This window comes from Cotesia typhae, unplaced genomic scaffold, assembly GCF_013202065.1.
Source record: "Cotesia typhae breed Kobodo isofemale line unplaced genomic scaffold, CoteBio_Ctyphae scaffold_121, whole genome shotgun sequence".
Lineage (NCBI taxonomy): Eukaryota > Metazoa > Arthropoda > Insecta > Hymenoptera > Braconidae > Cotesia > Cotesia typhae.
In genome coordinates this window covers 651,864-675,698 of record NW_027423773.1, presented here as the reverse complement: position 1 = coordinate 675,698, position 23,835 = coordinate 651,864, and the positions used below count along the sequence as shown (strand labels likewise).

The 23,835-nt window shown below is 29.9% G+C and overlaps 2 protein-coding genes and 1 long non-coding RNA gene across 5 annotated transcripts in view; 1 reads left to right on the top strand and 2 right to left on the bottom strand.

Annotated features, from left to right (window-relative positions):
* Positions 1-2,114: 2,114 nt before the first annotated feature.
* Positions 2,115-2,643, bottom strand: LOC141533974 (uncharacterized). Its single transcript, XR_012480359.1, has 3 exons — positions 2,482-2,643; positions 2,312-2,408; positions 2,115-2,232 (listed from the first exon to the last, which is right to left on the bottom strand). It is a non-coding gene; the product is annotated as an uncharacterized LOC141533974 (long non-coding RNA).
* A 298-nt stretch (positions 2,644-2,941) lies between these two features.
* Positions 2,942-23,835, top strand: part of Ten-m (teneurin transmembrane protein Ten-m) — a 125,661-nt gene continuing 104,767 nt past the window's right edge. For both annotated transcript variants that reach the window (XM_074253077.1, XM_074253076.1), the window contains exon 1: positions 2,942-3,333. The gene's annotated coding sequence lies outside the window, so the exon portion shown is untranslated. The remainder of the gene's footprint in view (positions 3,334-23,835) is intronic.
* Positions 18,081-22,958, bottom strand: LOC141533958 (uncharacterized). 2 transcript variants are annotated; one of them, XM_074253092.1, is made up of 5 exons: positions 22,695-22,958; positions 22,386-22,637; positions 20,360-22,325; positions 20,033-20,269; positions 18,081-19,971 (listed from the first exon to the last, which is right to left on the bottom strand). In XM_074253092.1, the coding sequence occupies exons 4-5, from the start codon at positions 20,078-20,080 to the stop codon at positions 18,247-18,249; spliced, it is 1,773 nt and encodes a 590-aa protein (XP_074109193.1). In that variant the 5' UTR covers positions 20,081-20,269; positions 20,360-22,325; positions 22,386-22,637; positions 22,695-22,958; the 3' UTR covers positions 18,081-18,246. The 2 variants fall into 2 exon arrangements, with proteins under 2 accessions (XP_074109193.1, XP_074109192.1); XM_074253091.1 differs by having other exon boundaries at positions 20,033-22,325.

The window sequence follows — 23,835 nt, the reverse complement described above, 5'->3', positions numbered from 1 at the left end:
ATAGCCCTCACAATAACAGATATCGCTTTTTGATAGTATAGTACAAATCCTTTATCCGATATTTAGATTTCTCCGTAAAAGCATTGTAATAATTAAAAAATTCAAATTGTAAATATTTATTCAATTTTATTATTAATTATTATAAATTAATTTATTTGTCAGAAATAAAATTATAAATTTGGATTTATGCATTTTTTTTATATATTTTATATATTTACAAATATATAAAAAATTAATGTGGGTAGTCAAATGAAAGGTCTCGATGAATAAAATGTCAGGATGAGTTTATATCTTTAAAAAGGTCAATATTTAAAAAAATACAGTGCAATTTAACAAAAGTATTTATTTAATAAATCAAAAGATTAAAAAAGTTTAAAAAATATTTCAAGACGACAATATTTATTTATTTATTTTTTAGCCGGGGTGTGATGTATGCTGTTGTGCGGGTGACATGTGAAAAACTAACTGAAGAATGTCAGGATACTATATTGGTATTGGTATTACTATTGCTATTACTATTACTGTAGCACGAATCGAATGTAATGACCTCTGAGACTTTATTCAAATCCTCACGAAGCAAGCTCGATAATATTAACATGAGAATACTTGTCATACATTCGAATAAATAATGCATCCTCAATTTAAAATACTATTTGCGTTTACTATGTCCCACATATTCTACTCAAAATCTTCAATCACCCAAAAAAATTGATTTATTCAATTTTTAAATCAATTTTAAATATACTGGAAAAAATTCTATAATTTATAATAATAATAATAATAATAATAATAATAATAATAAGTCAATTTTATAATAAATTAATTTTGTTGTATGGTCATTCGGTATATCGATGAAGCAGCAGCAGCAGCAGCAGCAGGAATAGAAAGGATCCAAGGGATTCAAGGGAGTTGATTACGCATGGAGAAAATAAAGGAAAGATTGTATGAGTACGGTGAGTTAGTAATGCAAAACCCGAAGCAATGCATTGCATTCAACTGCTTGCCATCTCGAATATTTTTTTTTTAATTTTATACTCAGTACTCCCTCGTTTCCTTCTCTATCATCCAGCAGGGGTTATTTTTTTTTCCGTTTGTTTTTACTCGTCCATTCGTACGGACTTGCCCGTTGCGTATAAATTCATCTCCGTCTATCCTTAACCGTTTGTTTCACTTATTTTTATTTGCTCGAGCAGTCTGATTTAAACCTTTTTATTTGTTTATTTCTTCGTCCGCTTGCTCGCGTGCCCACAACCGGAACACGACCGCGTGGCTCCGATCCTCCCACCCCCTCACCACCTCACCACCCTCTTTCTTCTTCTTCTAAAGATCTCAACGTATCCCGCACTTATTCTCCTTTTACGGTATGTATTTTTATATAATCACTTTAAGTTATGCAAATAACTGCAGATTTATTTTATTTAGTAGATTAATAATTAAGTAAGAAAATATTTCAATGATTTTTACTTCAACTATATTAATAAATATTAATAAATATTTATTTTATTTTATGTCAATAAATTTTAAATTATAATTTTAATTTTTTTTTGGATTTAATTTAATTATATTAAATAAAAATATGAATTTATTAAAATTACTACAAGCGTTGCTTTAATACCAGCCATTAATTTACATTTTAATCAATTATTGAAATTTAAAAAAAAAATTATTAGTTTTGTTTGACATAATTCGTATTTTAATTAATTTTTTTTTAATTAAAAAATTAAAAACGCTTTTTTAACAATAAATCAATTAATTTTTTGCTGAAAAAAAATTTTAATGAAACAATTATTGTAAAAATTAAATTATTTAATAATTAAATTGTCATTAAAAAATATTTAAGCCTCTAAAATTGATCTAGGTCATAAATTTTAACTAATAAAATTATTTAAAATTTTTTACTATGAATGAAAAGGACAACTTTTAATATTTTAATATTGTTTGCTTGTAATTAATTAATTTTAATTTTAAAAAATTTTTTAATTACAATTTATCTAAAAAATTTAGCCTTTTTTTTTTTTTTTTTCTTAACTCGTCAAATTTAAACAATCTCCCGTTGGATTAAAATAATTATCAATTATTATTATAATAATTAGAGTTTAAAACTTTAAAGAAAAAGGTTTGCGGTAGCTTATGTAAATACGGATAATTAATTTTCGGAATCCGATTAGCCCCCGAGTGTGACTCTGCATGCAGTGCGTCGCTCCAGTAAAACCTCCAGTAAAACTCCAAATGCTAGAAATAATTAATTAATTTATTAACGCTGTAAAATTTTCTCAGGTGACATTTATTTTATATAATTTTATTAAATTACCAATTTTTAATTTTTTTGCTTCATCGCAAGGCTCTAATCATCTGCGTGACACCCGCTGAATAATAATTTAACCAAGATGAACAATTAATAATTGACTCTAAAAAAATTCCAATAATAAATTTTTCAAGAAAGAGTTTATAAAAAATTTCTTGAATTTTATTTGACCCTACGGCGAATTTAAAAGACATTTGGTGACTTGAAGCATTTTAAAAACCCGGAATACAAAATAACCCCATTTGATCTCCGATAACTCGACAATAAAGCTTCCTTTGATGTTTGGAAGGATAAACAAAGAATTAATAATCCAACACACAATAAAAATGAAAAATTGAAAAGTGAATAACCGGCTCGTCAATAGCCGAAGGTAAACTAAAACAAATAAGTTTAATTTAACGAAAAGTCGAGTTTTAAGGGAGAGAGGGAGGATGCGAAAAGGCAGCAGCAGCAGCAGCAGCAGCAGCAGCAGCAGCAGCAGCAGTACCTACCCCTGGAAAATTTTCCCTCTTCGCAACAAAGTTTTGATCCCCCTCAGGCGCATGCCCATCACCCTTTTGCGAGGGCGCGATAACTTGGTCACCGAAGAACTACTTCCTAGTCAGTGCGTTTGGCGAGAGGTTCGCGAACGGACCTGTTCCTTTTTCGGAATATTAAATTAAAATTCCTAATTCTAAGACGTCCCCTTTTATTTTCAGACCCCCGTCCGCAATTCTCCTCCGTCCGGCTGCACTGTAATTATTCCAAGCCCCCCGCGATGTAGATCCTTGAAATGTAGATCAATCAGCCTGGGTAAGGTGCCCGGAATTCCCCACGTGGTCTCCACGCCGCCTTTGTTAATAAAAAAAACCAGAATTAGAATCTTAATTGTCAAAATTTCCAGCAGTTTTTTGGAAAGATAAACTTTGTGAAGTTCCGGTGTGTTGTCGGCTTAGTGAAGACACTCTGGCCTACCTTGTCTAGATGAGTGCGTGGGTTTGTGAAGTGGTTAAGCGATTCACAGGCTGATGAATTTACCCTGCTAATTGGTAAGTTTCCTTTTTTTTTTTTTTTTTAAATTTTTTTTGCGTAATTTTTGATACTCATTTTTCGGTTGATAAATTGCTGTTGCAAATTGCAGACCGGGTGGTCGAGAATCGAGAGAGAAAAAGAGGCGGGACGGATAAGAAAATTTGTCTTGACTCGTGAATCCCAACTACGTCCGACGTGTCTGGCAACCCTGTAATTGTTTTAATAATTCGAATTAGAATAAGCATAATTATAATAAATTGCCGGGCAAGAACTGAATTTTAATAGTTGCCATTGTTATAGTATTTTGTTTTCGGCGGAGATCTAAGGTGTTATTATCTATTTTTTTTTTTTTTTTTTTGAATTATTAAATTGTCTTGCTAGACGATTTTTAGTAATCAAGGTAACAAGGAAGATTTTTTTAAAAAATTTAAAACATTGCATTTAATTATCGAAATTTATTTATTAATTTTTATTTTAATAAATTAGCTGAATATAATAAATTTATGTATAGCCATTTTAAAAATATCCAAAATTCGTAAAATATTAATTTTAGACAAAATTAATTTAAAATAAATTATAAATAATTAAATGAAGAATTTTAATTAAACAAAAAAAAATATTCTGTATTTTTCAGATTATTTAATTTTTATATTTTAATAATTAATAATTTATTTAGTTGCCGATATGGTTAATAAAAAAATAAAAAATTATTGTACAGTCACTATAAAAATATCCAATATTAATTTTAGTAAAAAATTATTTTTTAAAATGAATTATAAATAATTAAATTCAGAATTATTAATTTTTGATTTTATTTAAATGAAAATCAATAAAATAACTCTTTATAAAAATTCCAATAAAAGTTTAGGATATAAATTTAATAATGGCGTGTAAATGAGTTTTAAAATAGTTGAGACTTAAATAGCAAACCATTCAATCCAGCAAAATGATTGACAGGTAATTGTTGGGGAATATATGTACAGGATTAAAAGGTTCGTATGTTGTCTAAAACAAGAATTACCAATCAATAATTCCCTTATTTTTACTATTTTAATTAATCATTTATTTATTTATTCAAGTGCTCGGCTATTGAGAATTGACATATTAATTATTATTATTAATTTACGGGTGCATCAATCCGAATAATAAAACAATTGATTTGTTTGTTCTCTTTTCTCTTCTCACTGGTTTGTTTATTGCGGAAATTTAACTTTAACCCGAGCAGTTGAAGTTAACGATATACGACAGCCAATCATTCATCAGCGATTCCATTCGACCCGAACAACACCAGTATAACTGCGCGAATTCATAAATCAATCACAATATATATTTACTTTTGTATTCATGTCTGAATTTAATTATTTTATTTTTACTCTTTGAATTATTTAATTTTTTTAAATTAAATAAAAATTTATTTATAAAATGAATAATAATTGGTAATAATTGGAGAAGTGTGATAAAATAAATATATAGAGAGAGATCTGGAATATATATCAGAATTTGGTCAACCAGATGGTAGGATAGAGTCAAATATATCACGGAGATAGCCATGCTAATTCAACTCCAGGCCGGAACCCCCAAAGGCTTTACGGTCCCATATACAACACTGGACACTATACTAGTTTACTGTTTATAGTTAACAGTTTACAGTTTATTGTTTGGAGTTAACACTTTAGCAGTTTAGTGTCCTAGTTTTAATCACCGAGATTTATTCCTTGAGACTTTTCGGGGTCTTTAACTTTATCTATTTTATTTATCAAAAAATAAAATTATATCTTTGAAAATATCATTGATAGCTGTGTTATGTCTTAACTATTGACATTTTTTTAAATCTAAGCTCACCCTGAGCTTACACTCGTCAAGAGCTTTCATTTGAGTACCCACATGCATTTTTTATATATTTATCATATATATATATATATATATATATATATATATATATATATATATATATATATATATATATATATATAAATGTATAAAATATATGAAAAATTGATGTGGGTACTCAAATGAAAGGTCTCGATGAGTGTAAGCTCAGGGTGAGCTTATATCTTTAATATTATTTATTATTAAAAAAAAAAAAAAAATAGTCACTTTGATAAAAAAAAATAAAATTTAATTTTTAAAGAAGTCGACTTGTGCCGTCGCTTAATTAGAGCCAGAATTAATAAATTGAAGAGAGTGTCGCTTTGGGTCTCTTTGCACCTGTCTCGGCGCCTCGTCATCGGGATTTGAAAGTTAGTCAGTGAGATGATGAGAGTTTGTAATATACGTAGCAGTAACAGTGGAGTAACAGTACCGGGAGTGCTACTGTTGCCGTTAGTCTCAATTAACGTCGCTTCGCAGTTCGTTAGACCCCTTAAAACCGGTTGTTCGCTAAACGTTTAATGTTGAATGTTGCGCTCCTTTAAACAGTCAATTATTCTCTATACATCCTAAATAACTGAAGCTTCATCCATGATATTTATAATAACAACTAATAAAATGAATAAATTAATTTTTATAATTTATAATAATAATAAAATTTACTTTTGATTTTTTAATAAAAAATAAAGTAATAAAATTCCTCGAATAAGTATTATTAACTTTATTAAAAATTGTACAACAGAATATTTATTCAATTAGCGAATGATAAGTAATACTCAAAGTTAATTAGCCCGAAGTTTGTTCAGTTAATTACGGGATAAAAAAATATAAGAACAAACGCCGGTACCCTTGAGATTGGAGGATTGGAGGATTGGTGGATTGAACTAGAAAAGTATTTCCATTGACGAAATAACTGTCGGGAAATTTCAAAAGGGTGAACCAAACTTTTCATTATTATTGGTTGTGTAAGTTTGTGCTTGATATGTATATTCATCCCGTACATCTGCGAAAGTTTGGATCGGCTCCTTCGATTTTCTCGTAATTACAATTCGAACAAAGTTATGGCGTCCTCTGACGAAGGAGGGCTTACAAGTACAAGAACAAACCCCAGAGATGTGTCAAGTATTTAATCAGAGTCTGATAATAGAAAGGAGTCGAAGGAGGGGAAAATCTTTGACTAATCGGGAAAAGGGCTGTGGCGATTGGAGACAACTGTGACTATTTGGAGTTTAATTAATAATGTAATAAAGCACTCATCGAGACCTTTCATTTGAGTACCCACATGCATTTTTTATATATTTTTCATATATACATATATATAATATATATAAATATATAAAATATATGAAAAATTGATGTGGGTATTCAAATGAAAGCTCTTGATGAGTGTAACATCGGGATGAGCTTATTTTTTGAAAAACATCAATATTAAAGAAAGTACAGTGCACTTTAACAAAATTAATTATTTAATAAACCAAAATGTTTTTTATTTATAGTTTATAAATCACATAGTGACTGCAAGATTGCTATTATTATTATTTGACGATTTCAAAATTTTTAAATAATAATAATAACAATAGTGAAAAGTAAAACTACGTAAATATACGGTTGAGATTCACACGGCGGAGGGAATTTCTTCTTTTGTCGATTTTTCTCGACACAGCTCGGCTAGACGCAGACGACGGCGTAATTCACTCGTGTATTGGTGAACATTTCTTTTTCCATTCCCTCGACTACTCTTTTTACAATTTTTTTTTGTTTTTTTGTTTTTTTACGGTCTTTATTTTTCCTCGTTCGTACCTCGCATCCATGTGAATATAGTTTTTAAAAGTACGCAGTAGTCTTTAACGTCGTAATCTCGTCAACAAAAAAATAACTGAAATAAAATTATTCACTTGATGCATACGTTAAAATAAAATACTAAAAAAAATTTAATAATGAGAAATTGAAACAAACCCCGGGAATAATAATAATAATAATAATTATTATTATTATTATTATAGAGTAAAAGATTTGTTCAATTTCATTTTTAAGGAGTTTTATTTTTAGGGTTGAGATATAATATATAGTTCACTATTTTTTTGACCACAATTTTATTTTTAAAAATTGTTATTTAAAATTAAAATAAATAATAATAATATAAAATGTCTGATGAGAAAAATAGTTAGTAATCTAGTGGTAGGTTGTAACTAATTACCATCGGAGAATCGTGATTACACCGCTTTGTCAGTCTTGCAACTACTCTCGTTGTTTTACCTTCTCGATTTGCATTCCGACATTTGTTCGACTAAACCCGCACCGCCAGTCCATCTATCCTTTCTATTAATCTTCTCTTAAATAATAATAAATCTAAATCTTTTAACTAAATTTTATTTTCAACTAAATAAATAAATTAATAAGGTTAATTTATATAAAAATAAAATAAAATAAAATAAAAAGGGACATTGTTCTTTCCTGATCAAAGAAAGTTATTTTAAATTTCGTAGAATTAAAGTAAAGGCAGATAAGCAATGTCTATACATTTCCCTTCTATTATCCGTTCCACTGAGGCAACACTGAATCAAAGGACTGCTCAGGAATAAACAATAGGATTAACGAGGACTGTTGTTTACAAAAATACAAATAAACAAGTAATTAAAGGTCGGTAAATTCAATTTAAAACATTCAATGGTTATTTATATAAAAACGTTAAAAAAATTCAATTTAAAATAATCTTTTAAGATTACTAGAATTTTTTTTTTTTTATTAATTAAAAGGAATTTTTATTATTTTACTATCGTAATTTTTATTAAATAAAATACTAACGGTAGAGTGTACTTGTCAACTATATATATATATATATATATATATATATATATATATATATATATATATATATATATATATATATATATATATATATATATATACTGTGTTTAAATAATAATAACGTGAAAAAATAAAAAAATAACGTTTCTGCAAGCGAGAAAAAAAGCGCCACGGCGCCGCCTAGCGGTACAATTAATAACTAATTTTTTTAAAATTTAAGCAGGGAACAAAATTATTAGAAAAGAGTTTTATTGTAAATTTTCTTACAAATTTTAATGTAAAGAAGATGAAAGGGTAAATAGAGATATTTATTAAGTGGTTAAAATACTGGCACGTGTCTCACGTATATAATTCACGGAAAATCAAGCCATTAATAATCGGTTTACGGTTCGTTGGATTGGATGTTTCTTCGTTGCAGAGCACCCAGAGGTTCTCATCCAATCTTCGACGCGTGCTCTGACACCTCCGAGCGTCAAGAATTCCGAATCGGCTTTCAGAGCAATTATTATCTTTGTTATTTATTAACAAAAAATTGTTAAATATCTAACACAAAAAAAATGTTTCGACGCATTTAATTTAATTAATTATTAATCAATTTATTGATAAATTTCCAATCGAAAGATTTTCGACTGTTGTAAAAATGATTTAAAATAAATAAAAATCAATAATGACGGTACCGAGAGACCGTAATACTTAAATTCCCGATGGGATTTTACTTGCATTGAACAAATTGACGGCAATCATAAATAATTGACAGACAATCATGCAAAGGTTTTAGATGCCCATGTCAAAAATTTTATTCCCCAGTCTATTTTTGTCATACATCAGTTTACAGTTACTTTGATTTTATTTTTATTGTAAAAAAAATTTTTTTTCTGTTTAATTAAATATCAAAACATTGTCCTTAAATTCAGGAAAAATTTTAAATATCAAATTAATTCTTTTAATCTTAAATATTATCTAACAAAATTAGATCAAGCTTTTAATTAATAAAATATTATCACAATAATGAATAAAAATATTAAGAGAAGGGGAAGAAGATATATATTTAAGTACGGAAAGAGCATTTTAATTGCTTCCGTTAAAACCTCGGTATTCCGGGACAGGAAATTCAGCCTGGTGATAATAAATGTGCCTAACAGATCTGAATCTCGAATCTCGAAATCTGGGTCAATCAAATATGCAAACTATTTTCTGTTTTTCTTTTTAATCAGCGTAAGCAAAATTTCTTTATTTTTATTTTCTCTGAATATCCGTTTAATTATCGCAATCGGGAGTTACCAGAGTTACCAGACTCGAGCACCCCAATACTAATGACCTTCTTTTTTTTTTTTTTTTTTTTTTTTTTTTTGTTGCAGGTACGTTTTTTCTCAGCTTCTATTTTTCAATCTACCCGGGAAAAAATGATTTTGCCTAATTATATATGGTTATATATAATATAACTTATATATAATTAGACCTGAAAATTGGCCAGGTCTAATTATATATAATCATATACAAGTTATATATAATCATATATGAGTTATATATAATCATATATAAGTTATATATAATTTTATGTACTCATATATAACTACATGTAACAACATTAAATTATATATCATTACCCCTAATTAAATATGTGGTTATTTTTAGGGATATAATATTTGATTTCGGCGTACCTAATCCTGTAACCAAAAAAAAAAATCATCACATATGATTTTGCAGCTATAACTCCGACGCGGTCACCCATCCAATTACTAACCACGCGCAATGCTGCTTAACTTTGATGATCCCAGTGCGTCTCGAAATTCCCGGCTGCTATGCTGTCGTCTTTTAAGTATTGATGATTCTATGAAGTATATAACGTATCAAATCAATTTATCAGAAATATAATATAAAAATTAATTTTATATTAAATTTTGATACTCTTGATTCGCTTATTTCACTGAACCTAATTATAACAACATATTTATTCCAATAATCATTTTATTATTAAACAGTAGCAGGGCAAACCAAGACATCCTATAGGAAGTGCAATAAATTTTTCATTTTATAACTATTTAAGCGTATTGTAAAACATCATTTTGCACTTTAAGTGATATCTAAAAAATGTTTGCTTAGGTCTGACTATGCATGAACCTATATATAATTATATATTAACTTATATATAATTTAATAATACATGATAATCTATAAAAGGGTAATTATGTTAGCCAAGTTTGATCACATCTAATTATATATGGACCCGTATATAATCAGATCTGATTACATACAGATTCATATTAGTCAAGTATGAGTAGGTATAATCATATATAAGTCTACATATGGTTATATATAATTACTAATTATTAATTAGATATAACTATATATGATTAGGCAAAATCATTTTCTTCGGGAATATAATCAGATTTAATTCAACAAAGTATACTCTATTAAAATACTAATAAATATATCATGTAAAATTTAGGAAATATTATACATAATCTATTATAAGTGTATTACTTCAATATATATAAGCAAAATGTATTATTAATTTAGTATTGTTTTATAAATAATAGTAATGAAATATAAAATAAAATAAAACTTAGCTCTTTATCTGCAATTATTAATAAAAAAATTCAGATCTTATACTTATCTTAAAATTACTAAAGAACATAAAATCAATAATCATTGATAAATTTATAATTTACGTTTGATTAGATATAATTATGTACATAGCTTTACGTTTGATTATATATATATATATATATATATATGGTCCTATATAAATTAGATCTGATCAGATCTAATTATATATAGATTTATATATAATCATATATAGCCCTAGATAACTCAGGTCTAATCAGATCTAATTATATATAATCATGTATGGACCTAGATAACTCAGGTCTAATCAGATCTAATTATATATAGACTTATATATAATCATATATAGACCTATATAAGTCAGATCTAATCAGATCTAATCATATATAGACTTATATAAAACATACATATAATACATTAGTCCATATATGATTATATATATTTTATATAAAAATTTATATATAATAATATATAATTATATATATTTAATATATAATCATATATATATATATATATATATATATATGGTTAGGCAAATTCATTTTTTCCCGGGTACTCCCAGCAAAAGGTAATTTTTATTCGAATGATCGATAACTTGTAATAGTTTTGACATTTCACTGTGATATTATATCTTATATCAGCGTCAGCGAAAAGAAAAAGTGACTACTGGGCACATGTAAGATAAGAATAAGATCCTGCTAGACGGTCTAGTCTACGTTCGAGGTAATTCATAACTAAAAGTTATAGGAGAGACATCTATTGGGAATCCAAACTTTGATTACAATACTTTTGCGGACATATATCATCAAGGTGGCTTAAAGTCTCACTTAAATTAACTTTTTCACCAAAAAATAGTATGATTGACTGTCAATATAGAATTGAGTACAATTAATAATTTTTAGTTACCTAGTGAAATATTTAAAAAAAAAATTAAAGCCGTGATTTTTTAACTAAATAATGAATTTTGTTAAATTGCACTGTACTTTCTTAAATATTGACATTTTTTAAGATATAAGCTCATCCTGATGTTACACTCATCAAGAGCTTTCATTTGAGTACCCACATCAATTTTTCATATATTTTATATATATATATATATATATATATATATATATATATATATATATATATATATATATATATATATATATATATATATGAAAAATATATTAAAAATGTAAGTGGGTACTTAAATGAAAGCTCTTGATGAGTGTACCATCGGGATGAGCTTATATTTTTAAAAATGTCAACCGTTCACGAGATACAAGGTCATTTCTTATATTTAACTATTTATAAAGCAAATAAAAAATTAAATTAGCGGTCTATAATTTTTTAATAGATAAAGGTAAGAAGTTTGAAGCTTAAAAAAATGATAATGATTATTATTCCCACAATAGCCATAGTATCAACCAAATCGGCAGATCAGGACGGTTATATAGTTCCTATAAATATCTCGATTTATCTCGATTAACGTGTAACCACGTCTTAGTAGTCTACCAATCGGAATTTCTCTTTTTTCCTATAATGTTCTGAAGAAGCAGCTCGTTGTTTCTTTTTTTTTCCCAGGTATATATTATATAGTAGTCGTGGTATCTGAAGAAATATCTCTCCCAAATGGGCCATTCTCTATATTTATATTTATTCTTCCGGCGCAGCTAACATACAGATAGACTCGATGAAAAAAAAATATAAATATCGAGTAAAGTTGTAAGAATATTGAATTGCCAGGCGAATAATTCCGATTGTGATTCGGTGTGTGGGTGTATGTATGAGAGATTAATTTGACGAGATGGTGTCTGTTGTCTGTCGGAGTGATGCTGTCTCGTTTGTACAATGTATTGCATTTAACGGTATCAGAACAATAGAAAATCCAATTTAACTGAATTTCGATTGATGACATTAACGCGCATTGTTCATCTCTCTGTCTATAAATATAAAACCGATTCTCTGTAGAGGAAACAAAAGCTCTTGTTAACTTTAATTAAATATTTAACAAACTGCTGGATAATCTGTTAAGGATCCATTAAATACTTTTATATTTAATTTTTTTATTTTTATTTTTAACTAATACTAATACATCGCTACACCTTCAAAGTATCGCTTTAAATATCCACGGAGTTAAGACGTTTTTTATTAGATACTCGTCAACTTAGTTGATAATATGAATCGGTGGCTTTTAATTGCGATCATTTTTTGGATTTGAAATTTTGTAGAAGCTCAATTTCATTATTTTTGTGCTGACAATTATGTAAGTCCTTTTTTTTTTTATAAAATTTTATTTTTTACGAAACTACTTGCAAGATTTTTGCTTTCATTTTTTTTTTTTTTAATATTATTTTTGATATTTAATTTTATAAAAAATGAATAAATTGTGACAAAAAAAAAAAATTTATAAAAAAAATTGACATTTAAAAATTTTAGAAAACTACAAATGCAATTTTTTTGAAGAAATTTATTTGTTAAAAAAAATTAAAAAAATGTCTCTTGCTTTAAAAAATATGTATCTTGTTCTAAAAAAATTTATTTAAGTCAAAAAAATCTTGTTTTTTTGATAAAATTTCACCTCTTGCTCCAAAAAATTAAATATCTTGCTCGAAATAAATTTTTATTAATATTTTTATCAATTAAAATGTCAAATTGGAAGCTCAAATAATATTAAATTATTTTTTTTCATTCAGTATGTAAAATGAAATTAAATTTCTATCAAATATTAAAAAAAAAAAATTTTCTCAAGGTCTCGCTGCTTTCCTAAAATATATAAATTTAAATTAAAATTTTAATTTTTACTTTAACTTTAATTTTCAAAAATAACGGCAGAAATATTAGTATAAAAAAATCAAAAGACATTTTTTTGTATAAAATAAAATTTTTTACAAATTAATTCCAAAAATTTTGATATCAAAATGAAAATAATCCAACTAAATAAAATAAAATTAAAAATTAAAATAAAATAATTTTCAAGTGTTCAGAGGACAGCGAGTGCATACGCAAGCACGGCTCTAACTGGAAGTGCTCTTTGTACGTATTCTGTGGATTTAGATACTCCTGTCGGCCACACGGAACCTGGTAAACCTTGTAACAATATTAAATAAAATAAAATAAAATATCTGTTGATTATTTTTTATCATTCCGAGTTTGCTTGATATAAAACAATAACCTGAAGACGGCGGCGTTGTTGAGTCGGTCTTTGATGTCCCACCAGACGAATAAGATGGTAATGAATATTTCTGTTGGTGGGTACTCGAGTTGCGTGGCTGAGGCTCTCGGTTCTCGGTTCCCGGTTTGACCACTTTGTATAAATATATCCTCTCTAGTAAGTAATGTCTTCTGTCTTCTGTCTTCTGTCTACTGTCTACTGTCTGCGGCGTTCACTTTACTGCTCAAGAGGGTCTACAATCAAACAGCAATTTCTGTTTTCTTTTGTCCAAGACATGTTGACGAGTCACAGGGTTAATTAGTCACCTTCCCCTTTTTAAGCTTCTTTATTTAAATTAAATATTGCTACTGTCAAGTAATTATAAGATAAGTCTTGGAATATATTTATTTTATAAAAAAAAAAAAAAAAATAATAATAATAGGATCTTTTGTCGAACAGTAATATCCAATTATTGTAATTGTCTGGCGCTAAGACTGAAACACTGAAGCTTACACACAAATTGATGAGCTCACTCCACTACATTTGTATAATTGATTTTTATTTAATATAATTTTAAATATAGGATATTTATTTTCAAAAATTAAATTCTTTGGTAGAAATTAATTTCCGGGTCTTGGTTTTCTCCTGGTGCAATCAACGTTGACACACACGGTGGGAATAAAAAAAAAAAAAAAAAAAAAAAAAAAATACAAAAATATAAAATGAAAAACAAGTACAAGCAAACAAAGAGATGTGAATGCGAATTGCGCGTGATGTGTGTCCGCTGGCAGACGGATGGAGGACACTGCCAAAGGGATGAAAAGTAAAGGCCCCAGGGCTACTTTATATTTACAAGTGTTTTCAACACACAAAGCATCTTTATATTTTTATCATCAACGGAGTGGTGATTTTTATTTTTTATTGTATACAATGACAAATTAATTTATTCAACATCACTATATATTAATAACAATTTATTATATTTAAGAATCAATTCTATTTTATGTCAATAAATTTTATTGCTGAGTAATAAACGAACAGTTATTGGCATTTTTAAAGATATAAGCTCATCCTGACATTACACTCATCGAGACCTTTCATTTGAATACCCACATTAATTTTGCATATATTTTATATATATATATATATATATATATATATATATATATATATATATATATATATATATATATATATATATATATATATATATATATATATATATATATATATATATATATATATATATATATATAAATATATGAAAAATATATAAAAAATGCATGTGGGTACTCAAATGAAAGCTCTTGATGAGTGTAACATCAAGATGAGCTTATATTTTTAAAATTGTCAATATTTAAGAAAGTACAGTGCAATTGAATAAAATCCATTTAGTAAAAATAAAAAAAAAAAAATAAAATAAATAAGAGCCCGGTAATTAGTATAAATTATCAATAATATCAATAATGATTAGGAGCGATTATCGAATTAATGTGGGAGGATCTAAAATGTAACAAGCCATAGAGCGGTGGCGTCTATCGTGGAATAGGATATCGTTCAGACGATAATCCACGATCTACGGCTTATAGCAATTGAGTGCGGTAATGGGGTTGTTTCGCATTTGATATAAAGCCTCGTTCGCACCAACCACGACATACACTCCTAACTATATATATATATATATATATATATATATATATATATATATATATATATATATATATATATATATATATATATATATAGATAGATAGGATGCGGCTTGGATCCTCGATCCTAGATCCTCGATACATTGTCAATACAGATACCGATACTCTGATACTGATACCTGATACACCTAGGAGCTCATTCTCGGGCACTTGATCCATATTGACACTTCCAACAATCGTAAGCATAAAACCCCCTTAACCTCTTCTGCGCAACGAGCTGATACTGCGTAGGCGTAATGGTCACTAACACAACACACAACATACTGACACTTTAGCCCCGGACTTAACCGACTTGCTCCTATTTTATTACCTCGTTTACCCAGTCGCTCTATTTCCCTCCTATCCAATCAGATTACAAAATTTCGTCTTTTCTTGTTTTTTAATTTTATTTTTAAAAATATCTTTAAATTATTTTTGCGGTAATAAATTTTGACCGATCAAATTATATTTATAAAATTTTTTTTTTCACAAATAATTATTGTAAAATAATAATAAATAAAAATAATAAAAGTTCGTTCGATAACACCCAGCCCAGCTTCGGACTTGTAGATGAAAAACTTTTAATTGAATAATTTTAATTACCAAACTATTTTATTTACTCGTTTACATTTTAGATTTAAGTTTGCGGTAAAATAATTATTTTTTATAAAAGGCTCCTTGAATAGTGATGTTAATTTTATGAGAAATATAAGAAATAATATTGTTGTTGTTGTTGTTTAAGTTTAAATAAAAGTAATAAAGGTTGTTATTGAAGCCACTGAGCGGATATTGAGTAACTGGATGTTTATATTAAAAAGATACACACTTTACTCGTTATCCAGTGAGTTGGACGCGATTTTATATAAATCCAGAGTGAATAAGCAGAAGGGAGTTTTACAGTTCTTCAGTGAGTTTTACAGTGAGCATACGAGCATGCAAGATAAGGTAAGCGCCCGCAGTACATCCTACACTTTATTATCTTGGGGTAACAAAGCAAATACGCAGTACTGTTCGTTTGTTTGTTTGTTTGCTGGCTTGTTTGTACACATAAATAACACGCCGGTATTTTTTAAATTTATTCTCTATTCAATCCAATCCTATCGAGGTATTATGGACATTAACTCCGCTAAATATTTTATAAATACTCGTTAAAACAATTATCTGAAAAGTCTATTAGATGTTTTAGCAAAAAAAAAATTTTTTTTTTATTTTTATTTTTAATTTTTTTCATATATTTTATATATATATATATATATATATATATATATATATATATATATATATGTGTGTATAATATATATTTTTAAAATATAAGCTCATCCCGATGTTACACTCATCAAGAGCTTTCATTTAAGTACCCACTTGCATTTTTAATATATTTTTCATATATACATATATATAAATATATAAAATATATAAAAAAATTGATGTGGGTACTCAAATGAAAAGTCTTGATGAGTACAACATCGGGATGAGCTTATATCTTTAAAAATGTCAATAGTTAAAAAATTTCTTAATTATGTATCTTTAATAAAAAAAAATTTTGTATGAAAAAATAGTACAACTATTTGCTCGAAAGACGCATTAATCTAACCTCAGTAGATAATGCAGTTATATTAGCGATTCAATTAACAGAGTTGAGAGTGATTGCGGGAGATTTATAATACATAAATAATAGACATGTGTGTGTGTGTGTGTGTGTGTGTGTGTGTGTGTGTGTGTGTGTGTGTGTGTGTGTGTGAAGAGTAGTTAAACTGAGATAGGAGTTGGTAGAGCGTCTAGACTTTGGAATACAGGAGCTTTCAAGGAGGCACTCCTCTCAATGGGAATCCTCAGTGTGTATCTCCCAAACGCTAACATTTTCATGATGCTTATGCTTACAACATTCATGTACAAAGTAAACATTATTCAAGTACTCAGAAACAGCAACACTCCCTACATAAATGTTGTACTAAGGCATCCCTATCTCTACCTCATAACATCCAATCGATCCACACAATTATCAGCCATCAACTACTTTTAAGTTTTTTTTTTTATTAATCTATGTCACTATTTTTCTGGAATTATAAATACGTAAATATAATAAATAACTTGGTCTTGAAAAACCAATTTAAAGATAAAAATATTTATTGCGCTCGAAGGAATTAAAAAGCAATTGTTTCATTTGATAACAAAAAAACAGACTCGAGGAATAATGAAAGATAAAGACGCTGAGAAATGGATAAATGGCAGCTAGCATCTGGTGTTGCGGATAGTGGTCTGACCTAAATTCCGATTCCGAGTCTTTAATCTTTTCTTTCTTCTTCCTCCTCCTGCTCCTGCTCCTGCTCCTCCTCCTCCTCCTCCTCCTTTTACCTCCTCTTCTTCACTCTTAACTCGAGAGTAAAGAGCGAAATCGGTTGTATGAAGAGTTAAATGTGTCTCATACAATTTCAATCTCTTTCATATATTTATAATATATACAATATAAAGGACACAATGACTCGACGTACAAGCTATTGAATTTAATGTTGACATTCCCTCTTAAAACATTTCATTTGTCGCTAAAAGTGTATATGGGCTGTGCAACTTATTCATGAATCTCAATTCAGATATGAGGAAGTGAGGTTAAGTGACAGGTGCAACCAGAATAACATTCTCTTACTTCTTCAATACTATTGCAATACTATAAATGCTTCAATTATTGTATGACGACTTTGATCATTTATGAATTATTTTTTATTGTTGACATTTTACAATTGATACCGGATAAAAACATTTTTTCAATTATATTTTATCGATATTATCGAGAGAAAAAAATTTATTTATGTAAACTAAATATTAAAAAAATTATTTCTAGTATTTATGTTAAATTTTTAGCGTTAAAAATTATTTTTTGAATCATCTCCTCCAGAATGTTCTGTATCATTTTTTCCAGTATATTCCGTATCGTCTCCTCCAGTATGTTCTATATCTTTTCCAGTATGTTCCGTATCATCTCCTCCAGAATGTTCTGTATCATCTTCTTCAGTATATTCCGTATCGTCTCCTCCAGTATGTTCCATATCTTTTCCAGTATGTTCCGTATCATCTCCTCCAGAATGTTCTTTATCATCGTCTCCTGGTAACCCACGAGCTTCTGTACAACCTTTACCATCTGTCTCAAGCCTAGCAACAATAGTTTCATTAAAAGCCTTCAAAATCCTACCTTCAACCTCTCCCAATTCTATTTTTACTTTTTCCTTAGTTCCATGGACCAATATTTCGATAGCTTCAAGCTTGCTCATCTCAGCCGACTTACCACCCCCACCTCCTTCACCCAGTTTGGGTACCTCGCTCTTCGAAACATTTGCCAAGACATCACCAATAGCAGTTATAGTACTCTTAACTTGCTTGCCTGAAAACTTGTCCAATTCAATAGCCAATATCCCTTGAATACTACTCTTAATCTCCCTACAACTTTTACTGAAACTACTCGCTGTTTTTATAATTGCATTCAGCTTGCTATTCACCCCATCGAACTCGACGGTTGTATTAGCATTAAGTTCGGTCAATAATGTCTTAAACTTTTCCTTCAATTTATTCTCTTCATCAGTCGTAGCTACAGTATCTACCAAAATATCAGTCGCAGCCTTTATCGCAGCCAAAGTAGCTTTCGTCGACCTGTTTAATTCACAAGACGTAATCCTAGATTTTAGTTTCGCAGTAATCAGGCGTTCTATCTTATCCACCAATTTAGTGATCATTTGCTCTGATCTTGCATCCCGATCATTTTTCAGTGTTTCAACGGTGGTCTTTATCAATTCCAGAATTGGTGTCAATTCACAAGATGCATTTGGCTTCAATGCAGTTTCCAATTTTCCAATTTTCTCTTCCAGCCGTTCAAAGAGTTCACTATCAGTATCATTTTTCTTCTCTTGCAGCAAACTATATTGAGCTAAGGTCAAATTTTGAATTCCCTCCTCCAGATTCGTAAATTTTTGATCCACAGTTTGACTATTGGCTCCCGCTAATTGAATAGCTGTTTCAATCAACTGCTTGACTTCGCACTTTTCTTTCAGATGTCTTATCATAGTATCAGCCTGCTGATTGACCAAATTTTGTTCAGCCTGATCCTTCGTCTGATTAATAACATCGCGTGTTACAGCTCCTTCAAGTTGCAAAGTAGTTTTCACATCAGCAAATTCACCTCTGAAGGACTCAATGATTTCATTCTTGACTTGCAACACCAACGACTCGAGTTCCATTCTCTGGAAAGCCTTGAGCTCATCCTTGATACTGCTCCTTACCTTAGCCATCAGTTCCTCGTGGAAAATATTTTTCACAGCATTCAAGGAAATAAGAAGCTCTTTAATTGGTTTTATTTCATCTGCTATCGCTTTTGTCAGGTATTCCGACGTGGCAATCAACGATCGCTTTTGATAACCCTTTATATCTTTGCTCACGGTTTCTAATTCCTCTTTGACATAAGTTATTGTCTTGGTACTGAAGATTTGCAACAATGTCTGGGTTTGCAGGTCGACTTCTTTCGTTGCTTTCGAAACTGTATCTCTTTCACGCAGATAGTTTTCAATGGCATTTCTCTCGAAGGCAGATACCACAGTATCCTATAAATGTTATCCACAATTGTTATAAAAATTCAAGGATTATTTAATTTTAGAGTCTTACCTGGTACAATTGCAGAATAATAAGGACAAATAGTCCTCGGAAATTCATTATTGAAAAGAAAAAAAAAACAATTAACTGTTGGATTATCAACTTTTGGGTAACTACTGACGCAATATAAATTGTTTTTTAGGAATTTAATTGCTTTGTTGTTTTAAAATTTAACGACTGTAAAAACCCGAATCATATTCAGTGCACTTGTTATTTGTTATCAGTTAATTGATAAAACAAAAATAACTTCTGAAAAAAAAATATTTTTATAAAAATTACGACATAAATTTTAGGATGAATTTTTTGGTAAAATTAAAGAAACAAAAGAGATGATGAAACCAATAGAATGAGAAATAGAAGGAACAAAGAGTATAAGCGGTATCATCAGTGTGGTAGAGTTTCCAATATGCAAATGAAAATCAAACTTGTCGAGTAGCTGGTGTTTGACGAGCGGCTCGCTGGCAAAGCTTTGACTATCCAGCGCTGGTGCTCCTGCTATTACTCGTTACATTGAGTCTATATTCTGTTGGTACACCATCTGTAGATATACATCATCTGGGGATGGGCAGAGGGGCTTCTGAAAAGAGTAAACCAAAGAGTTTATCAATAAAATCAATAAAACTATTGAGTGTATCCACCACTCTATCTAATTCAAAGCATATTCATTGGCTGTTTAAGCTTTAAAGCGACATTGTTACCGCTCGAATCGATTGTTAACCATCAGAAGATCTTTCCATGGTTATGCTAATAAAATTTTATTAATCCCCTTGGATTATTAATAAAAAAATTAGGAAAAAGGCTATACCTGCAACTTCCTGTTAATTCCATAATTAAGCGCTCAAAGTTACACTTATTACGGTTTGAGCTCAAAAGTATAATAAAAACACTATTTTTTTGAATTTTCAAACCACAATAACTTTTGAATGAATGAACCGATTTTGACCGGCTTAGCGGCAATCGACTTTGAAATTGGTTTTTTGATGTTAAAAGCCGATTAGATTTTGGAATCGATCGATACAGCCGTTTAAAAAAAATTTTTTTTTTATTATTTTGAGATTTCTCAAAATCTACCGGTTCGAATCAATCCAAATTGTATTCAAAATTTAATTTTAGTCAAGCCGTTTCGAACGGCGCCAACCGCGATGAAATCGGACGTTGAAAACTCGATTTTCAAAAAACCGAGTTAAATCAATAATTTCCCAATTTTTGAAAATTTTCAATTTTCTCAGCAAGAAGTTAAAAAAATTGCTAGTTGGATTATCAGTTATCAGTTAGCAGAGTCTAAACTAGAGGATTCATACAACCCGATAATCTCGGGACCAGATACGACACCAGTTACAAGTGTAAGGTAAAATAAAAAAGTTTGTTTTAGGTTAAAGGTGTAGAAAAAGTACCAGGGTGAGAAGAGTTGATCGCGTGCGAGGAGTTGCTTCCGGTGGTACGAGGAGACTAACGACATCCTCCTTCCTTATCTCGTTGGTCACGTATGCTCTAACATACAACTAAGGCCAGTCTGAGATACTGGATACTCCATTAGATCCCAGATGACGATCACGATTCTAACAAGTCTATAATTTTATTATTATTTTTTATTTATTTATTGCGATATATATTTTTTTTCTAGCCATAACTGAGAGTTATTTCGAACCCATCATCTGGCATTACTAGATAACTTTGGCGACGGTGAGGACTAAGGAACCGTATCGATGCATTATTGAGAAAAGCTCTGGTTCTTGTTGGGAACTTTTGTCAACTACTACTACTACTACTACTACTACTACTACTACCACCGTTAGCAGTACACTAAGACACTTTTTAAAAGACACTGCTAGTTGGGACTAAACTTAAAACTTTTACAGACTCGAATCCCGAATCCAGAATCTAGAATTCACAATCCAGAATCTTGGTAGGGAAGAAAGAGAATATAGGGTGGCTCGAATGGGAATAGAATGAGTTTAAATTTCGTTTTGTTTTTCTTCGGCACTTTAGTTCCATCTAATCGGTTTTGGAGGGTTGCCAAATAAACGAATCGTATGGGTGGTACTTGGTTGCCTTCTTTGAATCAATAGTTTTCCGAATAAAACACCCATTTGCTCACTAAAGAATTATTTATTTAATATTTATTCCAATATATATTTTTAAGCGTTTTTTTTTTTTTTTTTTTTCCAAAAACACCCGTAAAAAAGTGTGATATAAATTAAAAACTAGTAGATTCATATTTAAGAAGCCCACGTACACACACTCTTCGTACATATGGTCTCTTCAAGATCGCGGCATTGATGGGTGGTTTGACAGAACCCCTCATCTGAAACAATCAGGGATTAAGTATCACAATTTACGATGATAATAATTAACTCCAACTTACATTTCGCGACATAGGTGCTGGTTTTATTGCTAGAAAGCGCTATAAAGTCTTGGAACATCATACAGGTGTCGAAGAAGCAGTAGGACCCAGGCAATAGGCAGTCGATGTTGCGGGTAAAATTCTTTTCAATTATCTTTTGGCAGGTGTCAAAGACGACTTCATACCCAAGCAAGCATTCGCACGCTCCGTTGCGACAATGAGTGTTATTTAAATCGCGACAATGATGATCAATCACGCAAAATTCGTAATGACCTTGAAAAAAAAAAGTTAGTAGCATCACGTGAAGATTAAAAAAAATATAACGCTTACTTTTTGCAACGTATAGATCAAGGTCGATGCTTTCTGGGTTCAAGTACAGTTCTGATTTCATCTTGCAGACGCCTAGGACACACTGTTCGTCGTATTCAATCAGACACGGAGGTCGATCATCGCATTTTCTCATTGGCCATTCTTGGCATTTATCCGCCCAAAAGTTCCTTCTGTAACCAGATTTGCATATGGAACGATTCTCAAATCAAATAGTGTTGTTCATGTCACGACAATCGTAATCAGCCCAACAATCTGATTCCCAATCTGAAATCACGACCTTGTAAGACCATTGTTGTCAAAACTGATCTGTATCCTGACATACCTGCAGTAGTGTACTTGTCAGCATCATCAGAGCTGAAGAATTCATTGAAGTATCGACAGGTATTCAGATAGCACCTAGTTCCATGCGAGCATTGATAATGCTTGGAATAATTCAATTTGGTAATTTCCTGACACTCATCATCTTGGAGCTGGAACCCTTTTGAGCAGACACACTTACCTTTGAAGCAGTGGAGGTTTGGCTTGCTTCCGCAATCTTCGAGTCGGAGCTGCAATTCTTAAGAGAACCTGTCAATGCAATTCCAAAAATGGTTAGATGCTGATTAATCAATCGGTGATTATAGTTACTTACATTCGAAAGCTAAAACATTAGCTTCGTAGTCGCGTTCGATCATGAATGTTCTCTGGTACAAACAGATGCACATACTGTCATAATAACCGTCTTTGCATGTACACTTGCCACCTTGACAGCGAGCGTTATCTAATTTACTGCAGTGAAAATCCACTTGACAGGCATCACCAAGACCTAGATCAAAATAATGATTGCAATTGTCTCTTTTTTAGGACCTTCAAGAGGATTGATAAAATCTTACTGTTAGCAGTGTAAGTGGTGATGTTCTTAACATTAGCTTCCATGAAAAACTCCTCTGGTAGCATGCAGTAGTATTCAAAACAGGTTACTTTATTGGTCCAGCACGATTTGTTGTTCTTAAAATATCTTTTGTCCAACGGAACGCATATTCCAAAAGGATCGCTCCCGTAGCCGTCAATACAATCGCATTTTCCTGCGATGCACACGGATTTCTGCATGTTGCTGCAGTGCTCGTCAGTCTCGCACCGTGATCTATACGCTAAATTAAAT

Bases quoted from the DNA above. Each gene is read 5' to 3' on its own strand.
- LOC141533958 (XM_074253091.1), bottom strand. From the start codon at position 20,080: ATGAATTTCCGAGGACTATTTGTCCTTATTATTCTGCAATTGTACCAG. The intron at 19,972-20,032 runs GTAAGACTCTAA...TAACATTTATAG, and splicing joins TTATTCTGCAATTGTACCAG to GATACTGTGGTATCTGCCTT.